Source organism: Lynx canadensis, chromosome F2, assembly GCF_007474595.2.
Source record: "Lynx canadensis isolate LIC74 chromosome F2, mLynCan4.pri.v2, whole genome shotgun sequence".
Taxonomy (NCBI): Eukaryota; Metazoa; Chordata; class Mammalia; order Carnivora; family Felidae; genus Lynx; species Lynx canadensis.
Window position 1 is genome coordinate 9,215,864 of NC_044320.2, and position 26,255 is coordinate 9,242,118.

The window sequence follows — 26,255 nt, forward strand, 5'->3', positions numbered from 1 at the left end:
TTGTAGGGACCCACCGGAACAGCAGGAATTCTTTGAGCTCAACTAAAATGTAAATTATAAAATGTAAATGCCACCCAGGGAGTTTCCTGGAAAGCTCAACCTTGGTGAATCAACATATTGCACGACGGACATTTTCATAAAATCCAGCTCTTGGTATGGAATAAAATTCTGAATTCTAATAGCATCTGTGCATTATCGCCAATAAACGAGTCGATTTGGACAGAGCACACTATGCAGTACTCATGTTGGAATAGGACCAGAAGCTGACAAGCAAGAAGTGTTTGAGAAGGGTTCTCCGGAAGTTGTCTCTTATTTCTTACAGCTCGGTGTGACGAGGTAGCTCAGAAAAGCATCCCTCGAGCGACCATGACTGTATCCAGCTGGCCTGATCGGTGGGCCGCCCACTCACTGTCGCTGGTCCAGAAGACTGGAGGTTTCACCATCCTCCTGGGCGTGAATGCCACTGATGTGAGCCCAACAGGAAGTGTGACCTCATTCTGCTTTCTCAGTCTCTGGTGACACGGGCTGTTTTTGAAAGAAAACTAAGAGCAGTTATAAGGTGACTTTCTCAAGAACGACATGCCCTTTTGTTCTAGGAAACACCAAGACAAGCAAGAGGCCGCGAAAGACAAAACCTCTCTGCACACTCCTGCCCACGGTAATGCGTGCGAGCATCTGTTAGGAGGAGCGAAGGGGATTTCTCTTTATTATGAGACTTCCCTGCACCTGTTGACATTCTGTCTTTATTTTCAGCCGACAGCCTGCTGAACCCTGGATTTCTTCCACCGTCAGCCACAGGAAGCTTCATACTTCAGGTAATTCTCCTCTTCATCAGTGGGAAGAGGAACTGGGAACTCCCTTTGGAATGGAACACGTATGTACAGATTATTTTTCAGAACGGATGTGTGACTTTGATGGGACTGTAGACAGAGCTGTTTCTTGGAAAAGATTTAGAGCTGTTACTGAGGCTTTTCCAGTGTGACTAGTCCTTAATCAACTGTACTGTCGTGGCCTGACGCAAATATTGTAAGACATAGCAGGAAACCTTGCCTTCGGCCACAGGTCTTGCTGGTGAAAGTTACCTCAATGCTGGGGAAAGCTAACACGGTGTAATTTGGGCTGCGCACTTCAGATGATATTGATCAAAAGTCAAAAGGACAGTGACGAACTATTATATTATGATGCAAACAATATTGGTTTATATTCTAAATGAGCGACATCTACGAATGTGTGCTTTGATTTAGAGATCTTCCAAGGAATGCCAGAAAGTTCTCTTGACTCCCCTAAAGGTCTCTAGAAGCTAGGATCTATATTTTCTAAAGCTGTGGCATATAATTTATTGAAAGAATCCATTGGAGCTCTAGGATTATCCTGGTTGACTTGATGTGTGACAGCTACAAAAACAATCCATTACTAGACATCGCATTTTCAAACTGTGGATGGAGGTGGTGAATCAGAACAAGAATTCAGTCCTACCTTGCAAGGCTATGAGAACAGCGCGTGTACAAGTATCATGGTCCACAGCAGGTGGATCTATGCGGTGATGGCATATGATCAAAGTCGACGTAATTACACACTTGGATATATGCCTAATTTGTAATTGAGAGAGGTAAATTACATGCTCATGCAAACTGAGTTTTGAAATCTGCCTGGTGGCAGACAATTTTTAGGGCAATGCTGCCTGCACTGGTTGCGAATGTCCAGGCTGACAGCACCTCTTAAAGACCACCAGCCCTCTCTATGACCACCTGTCAAGGGTTCGAGGTGTCGTGCGAAAGACGGACACCGATCCCCAAGCGTCGCTTGAAACTTGATAATGAGGGTGATGTGTCTCGCATGACGAAAATACAAACACGTTTAGTTAGAGGGCTCTAAAACCAATCTTTTTTTTTTTCCGATTTCTTATCAAATAATTCGTTTTCATTAGTTATTTTGACTACAAATCAACCACATCAATCTAGGTTTCCCAAATAAGATGTTGTCCTTATTTACAGAAAAAGGTTATTGGATGCAGCAAGCCAGACGATGGAAAATGTAATATAACATTGTAGCAGGTGCAACCTTGGTGGTCATTCATCCCGGTCTCCTCCTTCAGCCCTAAATCTCTGTACCATTCAGTAAACAAGCCTGACTAGTGCAATTAGTAGATGCCATCTGTTTTGGCATCATTTTTCTATTTTTAACTTATAATCCACCTCCTTTTTAATGTCTCTTTCAGAAAAATCTGTGAAGTTTGAACAAGCAGCCTTCCCAAGATGTACCGAATATCTCAACTGATGTCAACACCAGTGGCAAAGTAAATGTAGGAGAACTGCTACGCGCAATTATCTTTCGAACGATTAGACTTCTTTTAGCAATTTCCTGCTTTGATTTTGCTGATACTCATACCATTAACCATCTGTCAGTAGCTTGTGCTTCTTAAATGCCAGTGTTCACTTTGGCAATGATTTTGACTTGATTTCTTCCTGGAGAGAAATGTGGTATTTGTCTTTTTAGTGGGGGAAAAAGAAATCACTGGTTTTCTAGATGCTTGTGCATAAATGTGAAAGGAGATTGTTATCAGCTACTATTAAGATGCAAAACTGTCTATAAAAAATACTGAATGATTTTGATAGCTGCTTGCAGAAAATAAGGGCGTTGTTCAAACGGCAGTGGTTCAAGCTTCTTCCTTCCTCTTGTCATTTTCTCCCCAAACCCTGCTTCTAACCCCACCTCACACACCTACAATTAACTCCTTACAAACCAACCAGCCCAATCTGAAAGTCTAAGCTCCTTGCTTTGTCTTAGATACTAACCGTCCACACGGAATCAAGTTTCACCGAGCCTCTCTATTAGAAGTGTTCACACATGACTATATAAAGTCGTGCTTAGAGTGTAGAATATTAATTAGCTGCACTTTCCCCGCTGAAATTAGGTTGCTATGCCTTTGGTTAAAGTGGAGTGAATGGCTAAATGAAAGGAAGGATGATTTATTTTTAATGAAGAATATTCACAGGCCTCATACGTTGGAAAATTATTAGTATAAAACAAAACAAACTTTATTTTTTCCTTCCCTAATGTCTTCTCCTCATTATTTTACATGGGAGTGCCTTAAAATGCGCTAATGAGAGACAGTCTAAGCAAATGATTGAATTCCTCAAATTACTGAGTAAGGTAAAAAAAGCTAGCACACCGAGTAATTGATTTTGGTTTTCCTACAGTTTCACACAAGATACTTCTTCCTCCTTTTCGTGATGAGGTCAGTTTGATGTTAATGGTTTATTATTGCCCTCATCCTCCGGTAAGAAACCTCTAGAGGAATACGGAGTGAGAGGAGAAACAGATTGACAGAAGCCCCTGGGTTATTTCTGGCTCGGCCCCGGTGACAAGTTGGGTTTAGTCCTGATTTCACTGCATGGCCGCACCAGTTGATTCCCTGCCGAGGCAGGAACTACTCACACCTTCTTTAAAGCCTCCATTATTTGCAGTCATGCGTGGTGGGGAGGTGTGATAAATTTGCACTTGTCTCCCGTTTGCTTCTGCAGGTTCTTCAGGCTCTGAGAGAAGATATACCGGAGAGCCGTCTCCCAGATGCCTTTTCCCAAGGTATTCCATGGGACTTCTCGCAAGCCACGTCAATCACGGTTCTCTCCCTGTGTGTCTCATTTTCTTGTGTTCCTGGTTAAAAAATGTTAGTTTTAGCTCCCGTCCAGCTTTGGCGTGGGTATAAGTCTTCAGTCCCATGCACACACAAAATGAAAGCTTGCATAACCTAATAACGGAATGGTGGGGGTGGGGCATGGCTGTGTGTGTGTAAGCCAATGTGAATTGTTTGGGGAGTGAAGAAACTACCGAACCTGATTACTTTTTCTCAAACTAAGGTTCTCCTAAATATGCTTTGCTATCTCGATTTATAAGAGCAACAAAATCCCACACCAATGCACCAGCTGGCCGAATGCCATGTTCTACAAAAACATGTCGAGTCGACCGTTTTGTTCAAGTTCTTCGAAGAAGTCTCCTTTCCTTCCTTCCTTTTTTCCTCCCCTATCTCTTCTCTCTGTCTTTTATTCCTTACGCAGGCCTCAGTTGATGTTTTCTCTAGCATTTTGTAAAATGTGCCAATGGTATAAAGGAATCATGCATTGGTGTTAGAGCCTGCCCTTGTTTGTAAATGCCAGGCCTCTCGCTACCATCAAATGAATCAGCCAAGGGGCGCCTGGGTGGCGCAGTCGGTTAAGCGGCCGACTTCGGCTCAGGTCACGATCTCGCGGTCCGTGAGTTCGAGCCCCGCGTCAGGCTCTGGGCTGATGGCTCAGAGCCTGGAGCCTGTTTCCGATTCTGTGTCTCCCTCTCTCTCTGCCCCTCCCCCGTTCATGCTCTGTCTCTCTCTGTCCCAAAAATAAATAAACGTTGAAAAAAAAATTAAAAAAAAAAATGAATCAGCCAAGCACGAACTAACAAGCCATGTGGAATGAGCACTCCAGATAGGGGTTCGAATCCTAGTTTTATCACTTACTGGCTATTATAAATGTCCAAGTTATTTGTCCTTCTGCATCATATATATATGTATATATATGTGTGTGTGTATATATATATGTGTATATATACACATATATATTTTTTTTCCTACAGTGCAATGATGATTACATACAATACTTAGCTTTTGGGGAGGTTAGTGAAAAGTAGATAAAGCATTGACTATGAGCCAGGTCCAGAGTACATTTTCAATAAGGAATATCCATTTAAAATAGTATTTTACTAACTTTAGTGCATGTATTAATTGCGGACATGCTTCTACATTTAACACTTTACCAGAAATTCAGTAGAGCATGCGGCATGATGTTGCCTTTCAATCACACAGGCATGTGATTGTTTTTCAAACCTAAGACACATGGATATTTACCCAGCTGAATATTAAGAGATTTCCCTGGATACCAAATCACAGACCGTATGGTCGTTTGGGTAGCTGACCAGGTGGGAAATTGGCCAAAGTCAAAAAGATCTCTCTGACTGCGTGTTCACCTTGTAACTCATATATATCTGATGGCTGCACAGTTGTAATTTATCTATTGCAGGGAAAGAGTAAGGATATGGCAATTGGAGGACTATTCAAAGGAAGGGGGTGGAGACTGTAAGCTTCCAAATAGCTTGTAATAATAAACTTATATAATAAGCACCCCAAATAAATAAGCTCATATAATAAGCACCCCAAATAGGCCGGTCTGCAATTTCTCCATCCAAGAAATGGATTACTGTCAAGGGTGTAGTTGCATCCCATGGCGAGGAGACTGATTAGCCTATAATGTTTTCATCAAAATGTTTCAAACAGAACGAAGCGCTAAATGCCCTGTTGTCCAGTGCTGTCACTAGTGAGGAGATGGAGCCCAGCTTAAGAGTGACATTCTCAGGGTGGCTGAATGCACGCATGCAAAGAGGTAGCCGTGAATGCAAAGAGCTGTTTTCCTTCCTGGTGGCTAGAAATGTGGTTCCTATGGGCCTGGACGTGGTGGGTGGAGGTTTCAACTGCTTCCTTTCTTCCCTCTTTAGTTTTGCCTGTGATTTCCCGGATGGTGACAGTTCCTTTGAAGGCTGCTCTGCAGCTCTCTTGACGGGCTCCCACGTTACCTGTCGCCGAAGTCCCAGACTCCTCTCCAATGGCTACTATGTTTGGACAGAGGACCCTTTCCTCTGTGACAAAGATGGCAACATAACTCTGAGCCCACCCCAGGCCAGTGTTCTTTACAAGGAGAATTTAGTTAGGTAAGTAGTGGATAATACGTCAAAGAATCCAAAATCCAATCCATCCATGAATTACGCATTCATTCATTTGTTCATTCAGCAATGATTTACGAGAGCTCATTCCTGCTCCAGACTATGGAAGCGTAAAGACCGATAAGGGGCAGGGATAGCTGACATGAAAATAAACCAAGGTGATCAAGTGATACGGGTGCCGGGCCAGAGGTCTGAATAAACTGCAGGGCAGGAGAAAAGGAAGGGAAGGCTATTTCACTCGGGGAAACCGGTTAAAACAAGATTCCTAGAGATAATGAAGATCGATTTGAGTTTGGAGAGAAGTAGGATCTCAGTTAAAATGAAAGTAGCAAAGGAGACTTCCAGGAGACCCTGTACAATTTGGGAAATGGCGGGTGGTTTGGCAGAGACATACCTCAGGGTGGAAGGAACATGAGAGAACACTGAGCAGACACAGGGGCTGAGCGGAGAACTTTCAAGTCCAGCTAAGGGAGTTGGGCTTTGTTCTGTAGGCAAAGAGGAGCCATTGACAAATGACCGGATTATCCTTAGCACGGTGACACTGGTTACAATGTAGAGGACACGTTGCTGGCAGTGTGGACGTGTGAGTAGTCAAAATCCTTCAGAAATGTGAAACAAATTACGTCACCATCATGCCCAGTGGTTTCCCTTCGCTCCGATGTCAAAACCCAACTCCTTCACACGACATTCAAGTTTCTCCACTATTGTCACTTTCAAGGTTCTTCATTCCCTCCTTATTTTTACCTCCCCAGCCTTATTTCCTAGCATGACTTAATATAAAACCTACCTGTTCCTCAATGAATAGATCAGATAGTCCTATGCAGTTCAGTGGTCTCCTCCGCCGGGAAGCCTCCCTTGACTCCCGATCAGCAATGCCTCCCCTGGTGCTCTCAGTGCAGCTTCTAGTTAATTCCATCAGAGCACAAGCCCCCTACATAGCACTGGTAATGCAGAGAAGAGACCATAGAGCCAGCCTGCCTCAGTTTGCAGCCCAGTTGTGACACTTCCTGGATGATCTCAGCCAAGTTGCTTAGCCTTGTGTGCCTCAGTTTCCTGATCTGAAAAAAATGGGGTCACAGCAGTACCTACCTCCCACAGCTGTTCCAAGGATAATGTGAGTTATCATATGTAAACCACTGAGAAAGACCCCTGGTGCAGAAAAAGCTCTATGAAGGCATTAGCTTCATCTGCCTTATCCTTGTCTTTCTCCTATAATGGGTTGTGAACTTTCTGTGCCCAAGGTTGGATCTTGTATCTCAGTATCTTAGATATCGATCCAGGCACCTGGAGCACACAGAAGTTTAAGAAACTTCTGTGGGGTTAACAGAGGGAACAAATGAAATGAGCTTTGCAGATGTGTTCTATGGATCAAATCATTCTCACTAAATTCTCGGTGTTGAACCAGAGGGGGCTGCTTTTCATTATGTATCATGCTACTTTCATTTCTTTCCAGGATATTTAGAAAGAAAAAGAGAACCCGCCCTTCCTTTTCTAATCTCTTCAGCCTTGGTGCCTCTAAATCCTGGCAGCATGGAAATATCTTTGGTGATGTTGACTCTTCCCAAAGTGAGGACACCTGGTCGGAGGGGGTCGGGAGGCTGGACACGCACCATTGCAATGATATCGGTGAGTTTGAATCGCCTTTTCCACGGTGAAGTATCATTTGCAAATGGGCCGCAGCAACCATGTGGTCCTGAGCCAAATGTAAACTCCAGAGATGACCATCACTTCATAGAAAGAATGGGCCAGGGGCGCCTGGGTGGCTCAGTCGGTTAAGTGTCTGACTTCGGCTCAGGTCATGATCTCGCAGTTCATGGGTTCAAGCCCCGCATCGGGCTCTGTGCTGACAGCTCAGAGTCTGGAGCCTGTTTCAGATTCTGTCTCCCTCTCTCTCTGACCCTCCCCTGTTCACGCTCTCTCTCTGTCTCAAAAATAAATAAAACGTTAAAAAAAATTAAAAAAAACACCCTGTCTTAAAAAAAAAAAAAAGAATGGGCCATATTTTAAAAAGTCACTTAAGGGCCACCTGGTGGCTCAGTGGTTGAGTGTCTGACTCTTGATTTCCGCTCAAGTCGCGGTCTCACGATTCGTGGGATCAATCCCCATGTTGGTCTCTGTGCTTTCACCTTGGGATTCTCTCTCTCTGCCCTTCCCTCACTTGTGCATGCTCTCTCTCTCTCTCTCAAAATAATTAATAAACTATAAAAAAATAAAAAGCCCCACCCTTTGTATTAAACCATGAGCTCATGGTTTGTGAGTTTGAGCCCCACGCTGGGCTCTGTGCTGACAGCTCAGATCCTGGAGCCTGCTTCCGATTCTGTGTCTCCCTTTCTCTCTCTGCCCCTCCCCTGCTCATGCTCTGTCTTTCTCTCTATCAACAATAAATAAACATTTAAAAAAAAACTTGAAAAATAAAAAAGAGCCAACAGGATTTGCTGATGTGGCGAGAGAGAAGTCAAACATGTTTATTCATAAGCTAAGTACTTTACATTTTGTCCTGTTTAAGTTTATGACCTTGTTTATATACATTACCTTGTTTAAGTATCCCCAAACCCTCACTTTTTATAATTACAGTGAAAGTGAGGTTTGGAGTTCAGTGACTTGCCCAAGTTAATTTTAAGTTTATAAAACAGCAGAACTGGAATCCAACGTGGGTCTGTCTGGTTCAAAAGCCTGGTCTTAGCTCTAGTTCTAGTAAGAGTTTTGCTTTTCTTGCCAACGTAGACCTCTTAGCCCAGGCTCCAAGAGCAAGCAAGACGAGTCCTGTAATACAACAATGTAATAATAAAGGTAGAGTACTTACATGTCTTACATTTTTCTTAACCTGCTTCCTGGGCAGAAAACACAATGCTACATTAATTTTTAAAAAACTTTTAAGTTGCAGTAATTATAGCTTCATGAGAAGTTGCAAAAAATAGCACAGAGAAGGTCTGCCTATACTTTATCCAGCTTCCCTCACTGGTTACGACTTACTCAACTATATACAGTCATTATCAAAACCAGGAAATGTATATTGCCACAATATGATTAAGGCTTTAAATGCGCTTGTGTGTGTGTGTGTGTGTGTGTGTATGAGTGTAATCCTGGGTTAGTTTCAAAACAGGGTGCTTGTGAAGTGAAGACACAATTCTTACACGAACACAAGATTAAATTGAGGGTATCCCAGTTCTCACGATAACAAGGATGTATAAACAGCACAAAGAGAAGAGAAAGAGGCAGGGAGGTGGGGAATGAGCCTGGAAAGATAGACCAAAGATATATTTGGAGAACCTTCTGTGCCGTGTTGAGGAGTTTGGATTTTATCCTATTCAGTCAGGGGTATCTTAGAAGGCTCTTAAGCGGGGCAATGACATGATCAGATTTGAATTTTCAAAGATTACCTTTACAATAACATGAAGTGACGATTCAATGAAGAAAACCAAGTGAGCACTCAGAGGCAATTAAAACCAATGGGCACCCTAAGGAACGTGGCTCTGGAAATAGAGAGGGAGGAGGAGATTTAAGGAATGTTCTTCAAGGCAGAATGGACAGGCTGGTGAATGAATGTAATGATGAGACATGGGAGGGAATCAAAGAAAGCCAGGGTGGGGGGAGGGGAGGGAGGCATGAAAAGTTCTGCCATCACAAAGGCCTGGAAGACAGTACTGTTGGAATGATGAGGAGTTTAATAAGGCTTTTTGAGCTGGGTGGGCCGGGATTCAAGTCCTGAAGCCATCTTTTCCCACCTCAGTGCTCTTGGGCAAGTTAATAATCCCCATGACCTCCATTTCTTCATATACAAAAGAGAAAAAAATGGAAGCACATGGAATTTTTGTGAGGATGAAATGCACGAGTTCATGAAAGGTACATATTAGCACGGGGGCTGGCGTTCTGCATAGGACATATTAGTCGTAAAAGGGAAAGAAAGAAAAGAAAGAAAGAAAGAAAGAAAGAAAGAAAGAAAGAAAGAAAGAAAGAAGCGAGGCAATGAATTCTATTTCATATGAGCTGAATTTGAGGCACCAATGGGAAGTGGAAAGATGGCCAGGGGAGGTTTGGAAATGTAACAAAGGAGTTCCGGAGCAAGGAAGGGCCTAGAGATACTGCTTTGGAAGCCAATATGAAAAGTAGTGGAGGTCTCTGGAATAAAGGGATCTACCTACGGAAAACATGAATGAGCAGAAAGGGGAGTTAGAAAGGAACTGAGGAGGTTGAACAGAAACTCCAGTTATAATTTTCCCTACCGTAATCAGTGCCATGGGCCAGCCAGCCATCCCAACCAATCTGTGTTATGTAGATCCCGTCTCCGATGTCGGTGAGGGTATATTACAATGTGTGTGTGTGTGTGTGTTAGATCCGTCCATGTTGACAAGGATATGGAGAAAAGGAAACCCTTGTGCACTGCTGGTGGGAATGCAAATGAGTCCAGCCACTACGGAAAACAATGAGGAGGTTTCACAAAAAAATTAAAAATAGAACTACCATATGATCCAGCAATCCCACGTCTAGGCAGGGACTCAAGAGAATTGAAATTGGAATCTCAAAGAGATATTCTCACTCCCTTCTTCCCTGCAGCATTATTTACAGGAGTCAAGATATAGAAACAACCCAGTGTCCATCCATGGTGAATGGGTAAAGAAAATATGGTATATACGTACAAGGGACTATTACTCAGCATCATGAAAAAAGGAAATCCTACATTTACAGCAACTTGGAGAGAATATTATTCTCCTCCCTATTTTATGGAGAGGGAAACTAAGGCAGACTGGGTCCTTTCCCTAGGGGCACACAACTAGGAAATAGTGTCACCTGGATTCCAACCCAAGAGTCTTGAGCATAGGTCACTATGCTATATGGGGAAAATTTCTCAGGCAGGGAACCCGAAGAGCACGACGTCATCAAAGAGGAGAATATGGCTAATGGTGTTCAGCTTACTAAAGGAGTCAATTCAAGAGTCCTGTAGCTTTAAGGTCTCCGATAAACAAGAGACGCATGGAATCTTTAATCGGAAGGCAACATAGAGGTTATCTTGCCTACTCCTGGCATCCCTGGCAGATGCCTACACATCCCTGGCACAAATGCCTACAGTAATAAAGAGCACGAATTGCCTTTGAATTGAGATATAATTCACATGTCATAAAATCTCCCATTTTAATGTGTACAATTCAGTGTTTCTTCAAATGATATTCATAAGGCAGTTTGTCCAACCATGACCACTTTTTAGAATTTTGATTTAAAAAAAAAAAGAATTTTGATTTCAATTCCAGTATAGTCAACATGCAGTGCTAAGTCAGTTTCAGGTGCAGAATATAGTGACTCACAATTATATACATTAGTCAGTGCTCATCATAAGCGACTCAATCCCCTTCACCTGTTCCACCCATCCCCCACCCCCACCCCCACGTCCCCTCTGGGGGACTATCTGTTCTCTATAGTTATGAGTCTGTTTCTTGGCTTTTCTCTTGTGTTGTTGCTGTTGTTCACTTATTTTGTTTCTTAAATTCCACATGTGAGTGAAATCATATGGTATTTATCTGTCTTTCTCTTACTGACTTATTTTGCTTGGCATTATACTCTCCGGATCCATCCATGTTGTTGCAAATGGCAAGGTTTCATTCTTTGTTGCGGCTGAGCAATATCCCATTGTATAATACGTACCACATCTTCCGTATCCATCATGTATCGATGGACACTTGGGCTGCTTCCCTGTCTTGGCTACTGTAAATAATGCTGCAATAAACATAGAGGCGCATGAATCCTTTCGAAGTAACGTTTTCATATTCTTTGGGTAAAGACAGAGGACAGTTCTATTTTTACTTTTTTGAGGAACCTCCCTATTATTTTCCACCGTGACTGAACCGGGCAACCAGCATCAGTTTCTAATTCGGGAACATTTTCATCAACCCAAAGAGAAACCCCACACTCCTTACCAGCCACTCCCTATTCCTGTGCTCCCTCCCCAACCGCAGCCCCTGACAACCTTAAGTCTACTTTCTGTCTCCTTGAATTTCCCCATTTGGGACTGCTGTGACTTTTTAAGCCTGCCTTTTCCTCCCACTGGTAATACCATTGTGGCAGTGGGTTGCCTACGTTGACCTATCATGTGCTTTTTGAAAGTTTCCATCCCTCGGTTCGAGGCTGGCTTTCTGGAGTACACGGGGCAAGTCTCTTCTTGGTTCTAGAGCAACATTTCCCGAAGTGTGTGGCCGGGGGGACAGACACCTCTGGGACGCAGAGGTCACGAACCCTGAATCCCACAGTGACGGAGCATCTCCGACACCTTTGGCGATTCCCTCAGTCCTTCTAACACAACGCAGGAGAAAGGCTCAGTTTAAAATCTTGGCGGCTTTAAGGTTCCAAACTCTGGCTACTCTTGTTTTCACAAAGTTCTTTTAACAAAGAACAGGCTCAGAGCTTTGTGGTACAACAATATTTAGGGCAAATTAAAGAAGCTCTCATTTTCATTGTACTCCATTTTAAGTTGCTCTCTCTGTGTGGCCTGTTAAGTGATTGATGTCAAGTTTCCCTTAAAGTAAGGGGTTTAACAAAACAATTTAGAGAAAATATAAAAAATGGCTAAGAGTGAGCAGGCTCCAGGATACGACAAAAATCGGGACAATGATGCTTGGATGCTGGAAGTTTGGGAATCGCTGTTCCGAAGGCAGTGTTCCGCATATTTGGAAACTAACACCTAGCTTTCCTGTAGTTGCCTCCTGGAAATATGTCCAAACAATTGGAAAGCAATTGGACCACAGCGGCACTGCATGAGGATGAGATATCTTGCTAAAATCCTCATGGTTTCCAAATATCTTCTAAATATAACAAATCAAGCCACCCCCCTCCAACATCAGTAATTAGGCAACGGAGGGCTCACAGGACTTTGAAACCCCTCATCTTCGCTGTCAACTGTAATCAAATCTTCCCCAGACTTCTGGTTTTCCGGATTTACCCAAGGCCCCGTGACTTTTACCAGCAATTTATTTTTCTCTGCCAACGTCGCCTCATTAGGAGACTCAAGAAAAATTCAAAATTAAATTGTTCTGCCGTCTTCTCTCCGGGGCCACGGATGCAATCAAAACTTACTTCCCCTAACTTGCTCGTCCCTCGTTTTTCAGACTAACGAGGGTTTTCATTGGTTGCCTATTTTATCCTTAGCTCACCCCTTCTGCAGCTGTGTCTAGACCACCTTCCTCATCAGTTGCAATTCATTTTTTTAGCCGTGGCATTTAGCAGCTTCTCAGACCCCGAGGCTGCAGTTTGGGAGACATTCCCAGAGGCTGTGAGTCACACGGAAAGAAGATAAAGCTTTCGCGCAGGGAGGACTGATCAGGACTGCCCGCTCCGATTCTGCCAGTCCGAGGAAAGAAAGGCAAGACAACCACGGGCAGGGCTTCCCAGCTTGAGGTCTGTGATTTTTTTCCAGAGCGCATGCCTCTCCTATAAATATCTTTGATGACAACATCTGTACGTGGCTTTGTGTTTCCCTCCACGGCAAACAATAATGCCCATTTTACATGCAAACGTAGGGAAATATGCTTGGAAGAAACAGACCCTTTGAAAACAGAAGGAAGCCGGGGGCGCCTGGGTGGCTCCTTCAGTTCAGCGTTTGGCTTCGGCTCAGGTCACCATGTCCCCGTTTGGGAGCTCAAGCCCCGCGTCGGGCTCTGTGCTGACAGCTCAGAGCCTGGAGCCTGCTTCGGATTCTGTGTCTCCCTCCCTCTCTCTCTCTCTCTCTCTCTCTCGGCCCCTCCCCTGCTCATGCTCTCTCTCTTTCTTTCTCAAAAATAAATAAACATTAAAAAATTAAAAAAACACAGAAGAAAGCTACATTGAATTTAAATAAATCAGGAGAAACTAAATGAATATCTTCAAATGTAATCTAAAAACTATTTGCTGAAGCTGTATCTGCATTAGGAGCCTCTCATTTATTGTTAAGGGTGGAGACAAAAATTAAATGTCAGTTAGGGAAAGTGTACATTGGGGGCAAACCCTGTCTTTCCACAGCTGAAAATGCCTTGATCATTCTTTCATGCTAAGGTTTTGTCTTTTGTAGCTTCCTCTCTTTAATGCCATCTCTCCTTCCAGAAAATTCTGTGCCACATTCTAGTATTCCTCATGGGCACATTTTTAGTTCCTCCGGCTCCCGGTGCAAAGCTGTAAGTTCAACAAGGCAGGCTTGGGCAACAAACAGCACAGGAACATTTTTCCTTTTCTCACATCTCTCCTATCTATATCTCTGCGGATTTGTGTTAAGCGTCACTCTTGAGGGAATAATCAGCCATGAAAGTTCTCAGCTCTTTCTCACGCCCGCGTGAATTTGACCAGATAGGCTTCTCTCTCTCTCTCTCTCTCTCTCTTCTTTAACGGCCTTCTTGAGATATGACTGATACACAAAGAATTGTACGTATCTAATGTGTAAATTGGATGAGTTCGAACAGACGCAAATACCCCAATCAAGGTGATAGGAATATCCAACAACTCCAGAGTTTCCCTGCGTCCGTGTGTATGTGTCCGGGTGTGTGTTCGCTTGTGTGTAGTAAGAACAATCACCCTGAGATCTACCCTCCCGGCGAATGTTGCAGGGCACAACACAGTTGTGAAGGATTTAGCGGATGCCTAGAACCTGTTCATCTAGCGTAATTGAGACTCTACACTCGCTGCACGGCAATCCCCTTACCGCCCCCGCCCCCCAGGCCCTGGAAACCAGCATTCTATCAGCCTCTGTGGCTGACAGTCTTAGGTGCCTTTATGTCCGTGGACTCATGCACGGTTTGTCCCGCCGTGACTGACTGATTTCACTTGGCACAGTGTCCCCCGGGTTTATCCATGGCGTCGCAAATGGCAGGGCCTTCTTGATTCGCTCATCCGTTGACGGTTGGGTCGTTTGGGTAGGCTGCTGAGAACGGTGCCGCGGTGCTCATGACCCATGGCCTCCTCTGCGCACGGTCATTGCCAGATGATCCACACGTCTCACTCGGCCGTTTCCTTCCTCTGTGGCAACCGGCAAGGATGCTTCCGCAGACTGCCTCGTCAAGCGGCCACAGGTCGTGGGTGGGATCGTGGGAGGGAGACTGCAAGGCTGGCAGAAACTCCCCGGTCCCAAAGCACCCGCTCATTGGCTCAGTGTCCAGGCCGCGTGGGAGGGCAGCGCCACTCACGGAGGGAGTCAGCCCATCAGCCCGGGGTTGGAGGCCGCTCTCCTACCGCCTCAGATCGGCCGGAGCCTCCACGAAGACGAGCCGTGACCCCCTGTCTCTATGGTTACCATGGCCCTGTGACAGTGGCCCGAGTTCTTAGAGGGCCTTCACGACCGAGTTCACGTGTCTCAACCTCCCTGCCTCCCACCGGAGCTCTCTGTTTATTAACACATCTTAGCGAGTGCTAACAAACACACTAAGTGTCATTGCCGGTGACGGGGGCTGAGACAGGTGAAGCGACCTTTTTTCTCCTGGGGCTTTCGGTCTAGTAAGGGAGGCAGATATTAAACAAAAACCGCACAAATTACGTACCATATAGTACGTGTTTACATAAGAATTACAAAATCATCAGTTATGATTTGCCCTAAGAGGGCGGAGCGCGGGGCGTTTTGACAAGAGTAAGGGCAATCAGGAAGATACAGAAAATGCAGGAAAATGCAGATGTTCTCCCCGCTCCTAAGTGCTTACCAGCGTTGCTGAGAGAGCACTAATGATCGAGACTCCTTCTACACGTGGGTCTGCTCCCCCTGTGACGGGGCTTCACGGCCTCAGCATTACTGACACTCGGACTGGACAATCCCTCATCGCAAGGCCCGTCCTGTGCATCACGGGATGTGAACAGCATCCCTGGGCTCTATTCACTAGCTGCCGATAGCAATCCTCCCCCCCCCCCCCCCCCCCGAGAGCCAGCCCAAAACATCTTTAGACGTCGCCAATTGTCCCCGGGGGATAAACCTCCTCCGGTGAAGGAGGACCTGTTGTAGGAGGACCCCACGTGTCTCTTGGGCTCCTGGAACGGGGCTGGGAGTCGCTCACTGCTGAGCGAGCACTTGAACCCCCAAGTTAGACTCCTGCTCCAGATCGCCCACAGCATAAACCTTAGCCCCTGAGTGGGACCCACGAGGCCCTTCGTGACCTGGCAGCCTAGCCAGAATCACCTGCCGGAAGTGCCCACACCCACGTGCTCCCCCGTCCAGCCTCGTAAGAGAACTTGCTCCTTTGGGAACCACACTGCTGTGTTCTCTCACGAGTTCTTTCTTCTCCTCCTCTTCCCTTCCTCATCCTCATCCTCTTCCTCTCTCCCCTCCTCCCTCCCTCCTTATCCTGTCTCCGACCTTCTGTCTTCTTGCTGTCTCTCTGGAAGAACTCCTCATCAAGTTTCCGCTTTCATTCCATCTCATGTGTGAAGCCTGCCTGAATCGCCCCTGACGGACTCAGACACTCCTTCCTAGACTCTCCCCGGATGCCTTCTGCTGCCCTTCGTTGTAGCAATGACCCCACTGCCTCCGAATTGTTGGCATATATGTCTGTCCCTCTCCAGACCACAGCCTCTTTGAACGCAAAAAAGAAATCTAAGATGTTTATTACATTTTAACCAACATTTCCAGATATTTTACAGAGGGAGAGTTTCCCTCCCGACACTTACCATAGCCATTTTCTCTCTCCCCCACCAGAACGGAAGGCACATGAGGGCAAAGGCATCATCTCCACCATTGGAAGCTAGCAGCTGGGACAGTTCTTGGTACATAACCACATGCAGTAAATGCTGAATGAATGAATGAATGAATGAATGAATGAAAAACAGAAGGAGTTGGCGTGATACAGATGAGAGGCTCATAGACCCACCACGCACTCTCCAATCCCACCTCTACAACCCCCAACTCCCTTGGGGACTGTGGGTGAGATGGTCTATCTTCTATACATGAGTCTGAGGCTACTCTCTCATGATTTCTTGCAAGGCCACCTGGATTTTTAAAAAATGTTTATTTATTTTGAGAGTGAGCAAGCAGGGGAAGGGCAGAGAGAGAGAGAAGGGGAGAGAGAGAGAATCCCAAGCAGGGAACTCTTGAGCTGAAATCGGAGTCAGACGCTTAACCCACTGAGCCACCCAGGTGGCCCGAGGCCGCCTGGATTTTACCAGACACCGAAAACACATATTACTTTATCTAAATGAATGTGCCACATAAGTGTGTGTGCAGCACCACCGTCACCCAGAGCCGCTCTGTCACTGCACTGCCCGCCACATAAACTCCAAATGCCTCCGGGGGGGGAGGGGGGAAGTCAGGGCCTCCAGTGACCTGTGCTCAGTCTAGCTTCCCAGCTTCACGTTCCACCGGGTCCCTTCGTTCTAACTACACTGGAATGGGCTACCTTCCCAACGCTCTATGCCTCTGGCCTTTGCTCATCTCTGCCCTGAAGAGCCTTTTCCTCTGCAGCCTTCAAAGACGAGGGCAAGTTGAAACGCCACCTGACCTGGAGACTCATCCCACCCTAATCGCAAAGCGTCGCTAGGGGGATGGCCTTCGTCTAGCACGCACCCAGCGGCACCGACCCCACCACACACGCATGCGCACACCGAGCCCTTCTCCTTTTCCAGGCGACGATCGCGATGGTTCTGCGACTGATGCACGCGAGGCAGAGCAGCGGAAGGCAGCCTCCTCCTCCAGCCACGCTGCGTCTCGGACTCCGCCAGAGAACTCCCACGACCTGGCCCTTCAGTCTCAAGGGACAACTTCTGAACATTTCCCGGGGAACCTTCTGGATCACGCAAGTGAGTTCGGTTGTTGTTGTTGTTGTTTGAAAATCTTTGCCACACCCAAAGAATTCTTCCTTACAGGGCCAAAGAATGACTTAGAGATGACTAAGGAAGGATCAGTCCCTGCAAGGAAGGACGACTGGGAAGGATCAGCCCCTGCGAGGCGCGGAGGACGGGGCGGGGCAGCTCCGGGTGACGCATGCGCAGAGGAGGCGGCGCCTTCTAGGATGTCATCTTAGAGACACCGGAAGGACTGGATGTGCAGCGTTTAATTTATTGTTTAAACGCCCTGAAGGCATTTGGCAAAATGTTAAGCTTTGCTAAAGCTGGGTAGCACGTACAAAGGTGTCTGTTATTTTCTTCTTCGTGCTTAGCTGTGTATTTGCCATGTAAGAGGAAAAAGGAAGAAAAGAAGGAAACACACAGTCCTTTAATGCAATGCCTCTGGCAAGGAAAAGTCAAAAGATAGAGAGGCATTGGTATTTCCCGTCCGGAGCAAATCCGAAATAAATTCAGCCAGCAACGTCTTCAACCTCCAGGTCGCCAACGTCGGCTTAGTCACGTTTGCCCACAGGGTTGCATCAAGGCCGTGTCCTCGGTTTGTCAAGGTCAAAGCCCAGCCCCCCCGCGTGGTAGCTGCAACTCAGGAGCGGTTAACTGAACTCTCTCAAACAGGGTTTTTTCATCTGTAAGCGGAGAGAGCTAGATCCTACCTTGTAATGACTAAAATAAGCACTTCGCATCACGTGTCATGTAGAGAAGTACTCAAAATATATGTGAGATTATGTTACGTAAGACGGAGGTTACACAGAAAAAGTGTCTCCTCTTTGTCTCCACCAAGCCATGAACATTACTGACCATCCCAGATCAGCTACTAGGTGAGTGGTGAAAGGCTTTTGTAGGTCCCTTCCAGGTGTTGGGATGACAGAGAACGCGGCTTTTACCATTTAGACGGTTTCTGGATCATGCACAACCACCTGTTCCGGGGACCCCACCCCGTTTTCCGGGGAGGAGCTCGTTAAAGCGACCCTTTTTTGTGTGTTCATCTGGCTTTCACGGCCCCCCTCTTTCGTGCCCGTTCCCTCCGCTGTGGTGGCATGTTAATTTCTGCGTCTTGTCCAGCAGGCTGGGAGCTCCTTGAGGATGGGCACTGTGTCTCAGTCATCTGTGCATGCCAACCTGCCCACGGAGCGCCTGGCACAGAGCAGGTGCTCCGAAACTGGCGGACCAATCAGGTGCGCTGTCTCCATTCTGGAGATAAGAATACTCAAGTTTAGACAGGTCATGTAAACCTTTGTACGTGTTCTTTGTTGTGTCTGGAATGTGTGTCCCACCTGCTGTTCCCGGAAGGCTCCTACTCCTTCAAGGCCCAAAGCAAAGAACACCTCTGTGGGGCCTCGTCTGCCCCCTTCTGGCTGGCAGAGGTAGCACATCCCTCCGATTCCCTAGCGCTCTGAATTCTATCTCTACGGAGCCTGTTTTCCTCTCCACCTGGCTATGAAGCCCTGGGTGGACAAGGTCTCCCTCCGGCTCAATTCTATGTCCTTCGCATGTAGACTGTGAATGTGCAGCCCAGGCTATGTTCTACCAGCTTAGGATGTAGGCCTGCCCCACATCATCTTTGTCGATCAGCATATTCTGAGTTCCAGTGGATGGAAACCCATCTCAAGATGGATTAATCAATAACACGGTTTATTGGTTCATTAATGAAAATTCCGGGCGTAGATTGCAGATGCCTGTCGGTCTCTCCTTGTGTTGTCTCTTGTCTTCTGGGTGTACTTTACTCTTTCAAAAAGCTATTACTCCGTGGAGGTTCTCGGTGGCTTTGTGCCTGCAACTTCCCAGATTCCAGTCCAGCGGAAAGAGATGAGAACCTTCTCAAGTTCTGATAAGGTGCCCAGTTTCATTGGTTCTGGAAGGGTCACTTTTACAGGACAAAGCCAATCACTTTGTCCGTAAGTCTGTGAAGCTCCAAATGGCTGGGAGCGGATCCAATGCTGGAAGGGAACTCAGTCTCCACGTGAACCACGCGCTGAGGAGGGAGAGGTAGGTCCCCAGAAAAATATGGGCACTGCCACCAAGAACAGCAGATAGATGCTGACTGTTCTCAGTGAGCTTGCGATCTAGTGGGGAAATCTAGAGAAAGAAAACAGCAACTTTTTTTAAGAGTTTTTATTTATTTCGAGAGAGAGAGAGAGAGACAGAGAATCCCAAGCAGGCTTCCCACTGTCAGCACAGAACCTGATGCGGGGCTCGAACTCACAATCCATGAGATCATGACCTGAGCTGAAATCAAGAGTCAGACGCTCCACTAACTGAGCCACCCCGGTGTCCCGGAAAACAGCAATTTTAATTCAGTATGAAAACACTGTTGACGGAAATGCACGAGGGATAAGGGGGGTACGGAGAGGGGGCAGCTGAGGGCCACAGGGGAGTGGAAGGAATCAAGGAGGGCTTCTTGAAGGAAGTGACAGTCGCGCTAAGCCAATCTAGATACTACGTGAGTGGCTACTGATTGGATGAACTAGTGCATACCTTGTACCAAATGACACAATTGGATCTTTGTAGAACTGGAATTTAAACCGGGCTCTGTTCACTATTCAAAGTCTAACGATTTTAGCAGTTTGTCAAGCTGGACTTGTTTCTGTGAGGCGATGTTTTCCAAATTCCACGTCAAATCAGAGTCGGCTAAGAATACAAACACACTTCAGAAGGACGGCTGAGCGTTCGGCTGAGCCCACAATAACTTATTTAATTCACAGTATACATGAAATACTGTACATTGGCAGTGACATCATTCACAACTGCTATATTTCACATTGCCAATCCTCAGTATTCCGCCCACATTACGGACTAAGTAGGCTTTGTTAGCTGACTCAATCTTCATTCATAGCATAAATAGCAAAAATAAACACATTCGCCGCACAAAGTCACTCCAAGTTTTAAACAACTGTGGCAAACTTGAGCTTTTGAAGCATTGGGCAGAAAATTAAGGTAAGGTCCGTTTATCCTTTTCCTTGGATCTTTATGTGATCATCCCTAAACCAGCCCTGATTTCTTTCAGGTGATTGGAATAATAGCCGGGTTCGTGATTGGTTTAATGCCTACGATTGTAACGGCTGGAGGATTTGCTGTCATCTCCACGGTGGCTCTAGAACACCGAAATCCTTTGCTGATAGCAGAGTTTTGCGGGGACAAATAGTTCGTAATATACGTTCTCTTTTCTGTCCTTTGGAGACTCCCAGCATGCAAAGTGGCCATTCTCTTTCCCTGCCCCATTTCAGGCAAAACATTATGTTCTGGCTAGACATGGTTTATAAATCTTGCCTCTGGCGCCTCAGACCTGTGTGACCTTGAACAAACTTCATCATCCCTCAGTCTTGGTCTTCTCACGTGCAGAGTGAGGACAATGGTCCCTTCCTTACAGGTCGGTTGTGTTGATTCGATGAACTGAGGTATGAAAGCTCTTTGTGAATGACAAGGCGCTGTCCAAGTTTCAGGCGTCATCCTCAGAATTAGATTTCTGACACTGGCCTACATTCTACCAAGTGGTTCCCCAACATTACCGTAAAAGGCAAGCCCCAAACTGTTTATGTCATAGAATCTTTTTTTTAAATTTTTTAAAACATGTGTTCATTTCTTGAGACACAGAGAGAGACAGTGGGAGCTGGGGAAGGACAGAGAGAGAGGCAGACACAGAATCCGAAGCAGGCTCCAGGCCCTGAGCTGTCAGCACAGAGCCCAATGCGGGGCTCGAACTCACGGACTGTGAGATCATGACCTGAAATGAAGTTGGACGCTGAACCGACTGAGCCACCCAGGAGCCCCGTAGTAGAATCATTTTGCAATGACTGAAACAATGTATTATTTGCTGAAATTATCTAATGAGTAGACCTGTACGGCATTTGATAATTTTATCTTGTTACTTAGGGCAAATTGCTCGAGATGACATACATTTGAAAACCGCGTCGTTGTTTCGGTGTCTGTGGGGTTTTTTGGTCTGTTTTTTCTTATATAAAAAAGAAACTTCAGTACAATTTTGTTGTACCAAGATTATCAGCGATGGTTTCTAATTCATTTATTTTTACTTTTCCTCTTAGAAACCAGTTTGTGGAGAGACATCTTCTTTCAAGCATTTCTACTGGCCGCGTGCTTAATCATTTGTGCATGTGCAAGGTAATTCAGATTTTATTTGCACGCAGCAGTGTTTCATAATTAAGGAAGCTGTAACTGATTGATAATGTCCTTGCCTTATTCCACAATGCATTTTCGGTAGCTCTGTGGTTAAGATCTGTTCATTTGCCCGTGCCCCTTCAGTGCCCCTTTTGTGATCACTTCCCTCCTCTCATTATCTGACAAAGCATACGAAAGCCAGTGGATCTTGCTAGAAATTGGAATTTATTATGTATCATCCTTCGTTTAGATCCTCAGTGACTCCCTATTACGGATACAAACTAAGTAATCCCACGTGGAGTTCAAGGGCACTTGGAGTCCCCACTGGGACTCCATCTTTCTCATTATGTAAGGTGTCTATTCCTGGGAAGTCCACTCAGCACCTCAGATCACATGATGCTCTTGCCTGATTATAGGCATGTTTCTGTCCTACCCTCGGTCCACCATACCCCTCCTGTTCTTTTCTTGCCCAAGTCTACAGGGCAATGGTCATATCCCTTCTGTGCTAAGTGCACTTGTGCCTCAGGGCCTTTGCACTTGCTGTTTATTCCGCCAAGTGCGATCTTCTCTAGAAAGCTTCTTAACACGTGTCCCTTACTTCTTTCTGGAATCTGTTCAACTGTCACATCATCAGCGAGATCTTCCATGACAACACCGTATAAGTAGCTTACCACTCTCTACACACACACACCTCACTTTACTTGTCTTTACTTACCACTTACCACCTGACCTGTTATATGTTCATCTGTTTAAATGTCAATGATCAATCTCTTGCCACAAGAATGTGAACTACCTGAGAGCATCTCCTTCACTTCTGTATCCCCAGTGCCAGGGGCTCATCGATATTGTTCAATCAGCGAAACAGGGATAAGTGGTCCAGACCTGGGGTCTTTGTGGTGCCTGTGCTCCGGTCAGCAAATGCTGCTTGCTGTCACACCCCGCCTCCTGAGGGTCAGATACCTCACATCACTTGGGAGAGTTGTGTGTTTAAATACCAGGTCCTGAATCCCAACCCTTGCGATACGAATTTAGATCTAGTGAGAATCTGTATTCTAAAATAAGCATCCCAGGGGCGCCTGGGTGGCGCAGTCGGTTAAGCGTCCGACTTCAGCCAGGTCACGATCTCGCGGTCCGTGAGTTCGAGCCCCGCGTCGGGCTCTGGGCTGATGGCTCGGAGCCTGGAGCCTGTTTCCGATTCTGTGTCTCCCTTTCTCTCTGCCCCTCCCCGTTCATGCTCTGTCTCTCTCTGTCCCAAAATAAATAAAAAACGTTGAAAAAAAATTTAAAAAAAATAAAATAAAATAAGCATCCCAAATAATGATGAGGTTTAAGAAGTATTAAGGCTTTTTGGATCACAATGGGACCAAAAGAATGAAATGTGGGGGAGGTCGTGTGCTAAAAATAAATTTGCAAAAGTCTGCATTGTATATCCCAGGTCAGAGGACCATTTGTGCACCGGCATCATAAAGGCCCGGTGAAATAACATCATGAAGAAACATGATTGGCTTTATTGAACTTAGCGTTTCCCAACCATCGTGGATCATGGGACCTTTTATGTGATTTCACAGAACTGTCAGTGAAATGTTCCTCTTCGGTTAATTCCTGTAGATACTCCCCATCCCCCCGCCCTGCCCCCACCTCTTAAGAAGGAAACTGGACAACCTGTCCCTTGAGCCTGAGCTGCATTTAGAAACTTGCTTCCAAGAAACAGAACCTGGAAAGAGAGGGAGAGGAAACTTCAGAAGCCGGGCAAATGTGACCTCAGGTGGTCAAGGTTGACATCAACAGGGCTAAGTTACGTGGATAGCATGTACCCTTGATGCGAGGTGATGAGAGTGGCACTTCACCCCTGTGGCCTTCTGGACCCCAGTCTAACCAGAGGAAAACTCAGGTCGAGGGACCTTCTACACGTTATCTGGACAGGACTCCTCAAACCTGTCAAGGTCATCAAAACCAAGGAGAGTCTGAGAAATTGTCATAGCCCAGAGGAACCCAAGGAGCCATGACTAAAATGTCTGAGGCATCCTGGATGCCGTCATGGAACGTGGGCAAATTAGGGAAAACCGTAAGTTACAAATGGCACATGGTGTTAATAGCGAGGCAGCAATGTTGGCTCGTCACTTCCAACAATGTGCCATAGAAGCGTAAGATGCTGGTAATCGGGAAAGTTGCTGAAAGGTGTATGAGAACCCTCTGTACTATGTCTGTAACTTCCCTGTGTATCTAAGGTTGTTTGAAAAATAAAAAGATTATTTAAGTGAGAGAATGGTTACGAGAAAAATTATCGACATGGGTAATAGCATGAATGGGTCTCAGACATGAGTCTGTATCTTTTCAGATACGTACAAAATTCAAGGAAAGGCGAAAGGAATCCATTATTATAGATAAAAGAAGAGTGGTTAATTCTGGGGGAAAGAATAGGAAGGAGGGCAAAGGGAGCGTTAGAGACTGCTGGAAATAATTCTATACCTTGACTCGGGTGGTGAATGCAGGAGTTCAGGTTAAAAAAACAACCACCGAGATGTGCACTTTAAAGGCTTTACTGTACATTTTTCAAATCTCAATTTAAACGAATTTTTTAAATGCATACAAGGGGATGTCAAAACGGGTATTCATCAAAATTTAACAGTGGCTGCTTTAGGCCAATGGAGTTTTTCGATGATATTTTCCTTTCCCTTTGTATGTATTCATGATTTTTTCCAGTGATTCATGTTTTGAAACTAAAAACAACCAAGAAATTATTCTGTTTTTTTTTTTTTTTAAATCCACTCTCTGAAGCAACACCCATTAGATTGGTAAAAACCTGACATTTTTTTTTTTTCAACGTTTATTTATTTTCGGGACAGAGAGAGACAGAGCATGAACGGGGGAGAGCAGAGAGAGAGGGAGACACAGAATCGGAAACAGGCTCCAGGCTCTGAGCCATCAGCCCAGAGCCCGACGCGGGGCTCGAACTCGCGGACGGCGAGATCGTGACCTGGCTGAAGTTGGACGCTTAACCGACTGCGCCACCCAGGCGCCCCAAAAACCTGACATTTTAACACACTTTTGGGGTGAGGTGGTAAAGCAGTTGGCATATGGATTTTCTCCTTTGTTTTATGTAGACGTTTTGTACTTTTGTGGTCACATTTCAGACTACGACTCGCTTTGAGTTAAATCGTTAAATTTTGTGTTCGGCTGTGATATGTGTATTTTGTGTTCGGCTGTGTATATGCGGAGGCTCATTCTTTTGCATGTGGGTGTACAATTGTTTCAACACTATTGTTGGACAGACTATCCTTTATCCATGAAATTCCCTTTGCTCCTCTGTTAAGACTCGCTTAACTGTATCTGTGTGGGCTCATTTCTGGTCTCTCCATTCTTTTATTGACCTGTATGTCTATTGTCTGGCCAAAACCACACTATGTTTATTACTGAAGTTTTATAGCAAATCTTGAAATCACGAGACGTTAGTCCAAAAGAACAGCCCACGCGTTGGAAATGCGTAACTAGTTTACGAAACCTGGGAAATTCTGTTGTTTCAGGTGCTTTCTGGGAGGGATATTTGCCAGTGGCCTCACGTGCCCATTGATGATAACTACTGCCTGTAAGTAACAATCTCTCAAATTATTCCTCTGATCCCTGCCCTGTACTTCGGTCCAATTTTGGTCATTTTGAAGCGATTCTTAGATATTCTCTCTTTCTTATCCAAGATACTGTCACGTCGTTGTTTCTCAGCCTTGCCGACTATTTCGAAGCCACCACCTGTGCTCAGTAAGTGTTGACTGTGTTACCGTCATCCTGACGAAGACGACTGCAGCCGGCTACCTGAGAGTGCTTTTGGCTGCCTGATGGATGACAATGACCACGCACAGGAAGCGTTCCCGTCATCTGTCTCGAAGAATACTTTCTGTTAATGCTAAAATCTCATAGCGTCCTCATCCAGTCTCTTACATTTTTACCAGTTCTTCAAAATTGAGAAAATTAAGCTTCGAGGCAGTAGGACTTAATAAATAACGTGCACCTAAAATGCGTAGGTTCCCCGTTAAAGTGTTTTTATAGGTTCACAGCACTGCACTTTATAAATGCCTCCTATTAAGAGGTCTTTATCTTGCAGTTCCCCAAATAGCTGGCAAACTGCCCATGAAATGGTCTCGCTTGCAAAGTGTGATGTCTCTGCCACCTCTCGCTCACTTCACGATCCCCCTGCGTGCTGACTGCCCTGGCTCATCGTATTTCAGAGTGTTGTTGGGGTCTGGGTGAGATGCTCACAGAATTTCAAACGGTCTGCAAAACCCCATCCCGTTGCAAGATGGATTGTGTTAATGACCCCCTCTTCTATATGGCTGCCAGAGGCCAGCTCCCATAGCTTAGAGACGGAGCTCTATAATTCAAATTAGCTCACCGGCCTTTGCTCTCGACGCTGTGCCGCCCTATTTACGAAATCACTGTGTTAATGCTGAAATCACAATGGGACTTGGTGAAGATTTATTTTGTTTAGGACTCCAGCCAGTATTGATTTCCTGACAGTCTGAGCGATGTTTCCCTTCCTTTCCTGGCATTCCAGGCTTCTGGGGACAGGCTTGGATATAGCTAAGATGTGGTCCACCTCGTGGTTAGAAAATTGGGTCCCGAGGTCA

At 45.6% G+C, this 26,255-nt stretch overlaps 1 protein-coding gene and 1 long non-coding RNA gene across 4 annotated transcripts; one reads left to right on the forward strand and one right to left on the reverse strand.

Moving 5' to 3' along the window:
• Nucleotides 1-533: 533 nt before the first annotated feature.
• TMEM71 (transmembrane protein 71) lies at nucleotides 534-25,645 on the forward strand. 3 transcript variants are annotated; one of them, XR_003966415.1, is made up of 11 exons: nucleotides 534-658; nucleotides 754-874; nucleotides 2,220-2,295; nucleotides 3,525-3,585; nucleotides 5,527-5,739; nucleotides 7,205-7,377; nucleotides 17,305-17,478; nucleotides 18,589-18,698; nucleotides 21,564-21,639; nucleotides 25,161-25,222; nucleotides 25,329-25,354. XR_003966415.1 is itself a non-coding variant. In XM_030304559.1 (10 exons), exons 3-10 carry the CDS (start codon nucleotides 2,256-2,258, stop codon nucleotides 25,391-25,393), a joined length of 864 nt encoding a protein of 287 aa, XP_030160419.1. In that variant the 5' UTR covers nucleotides 537-658; nucleotides 754-874; nucleotides 2,220-2,255; the 3' UTR covers nucleotides 25,394-25,645. The 3 variants fall into 3 exon arrangements, 2 of the variants coding, with proteins under 2 accessions (XP_030160419.1, XP_030160420.1); XM_030304559.1 differs by lacking the exon at nucleotides 18,589-18,698 and having other exon boundaries at nucleotides 537-658; nucleotides 25,329-25,645; XM_030304560.1 differs by lacking the exons at nucleotides 534-658; nucleotides 754-874; nucleotides 18,589-18,698 and adding an exon at nucleotides 900-1,289 and having other exon boundaries at nucleotides 25,329-25,645.
• On the reverse strand, nucleotides 24,330-24,743 carry LOC115506551. Its single transcript, XR_003966416.1, has 2 exons — nucleotides 24,666-24,743; nucleotides 24,330-24,439 (listed from the first exon to the last, which is right to left on the reverse strand). It is a non-coding gene; the product is annotated as an uncharacterized LOC115506551 (long non-coding RNA).
• Nucleotides 25,646-26,255: the final 610 nt, after the last annotated feature.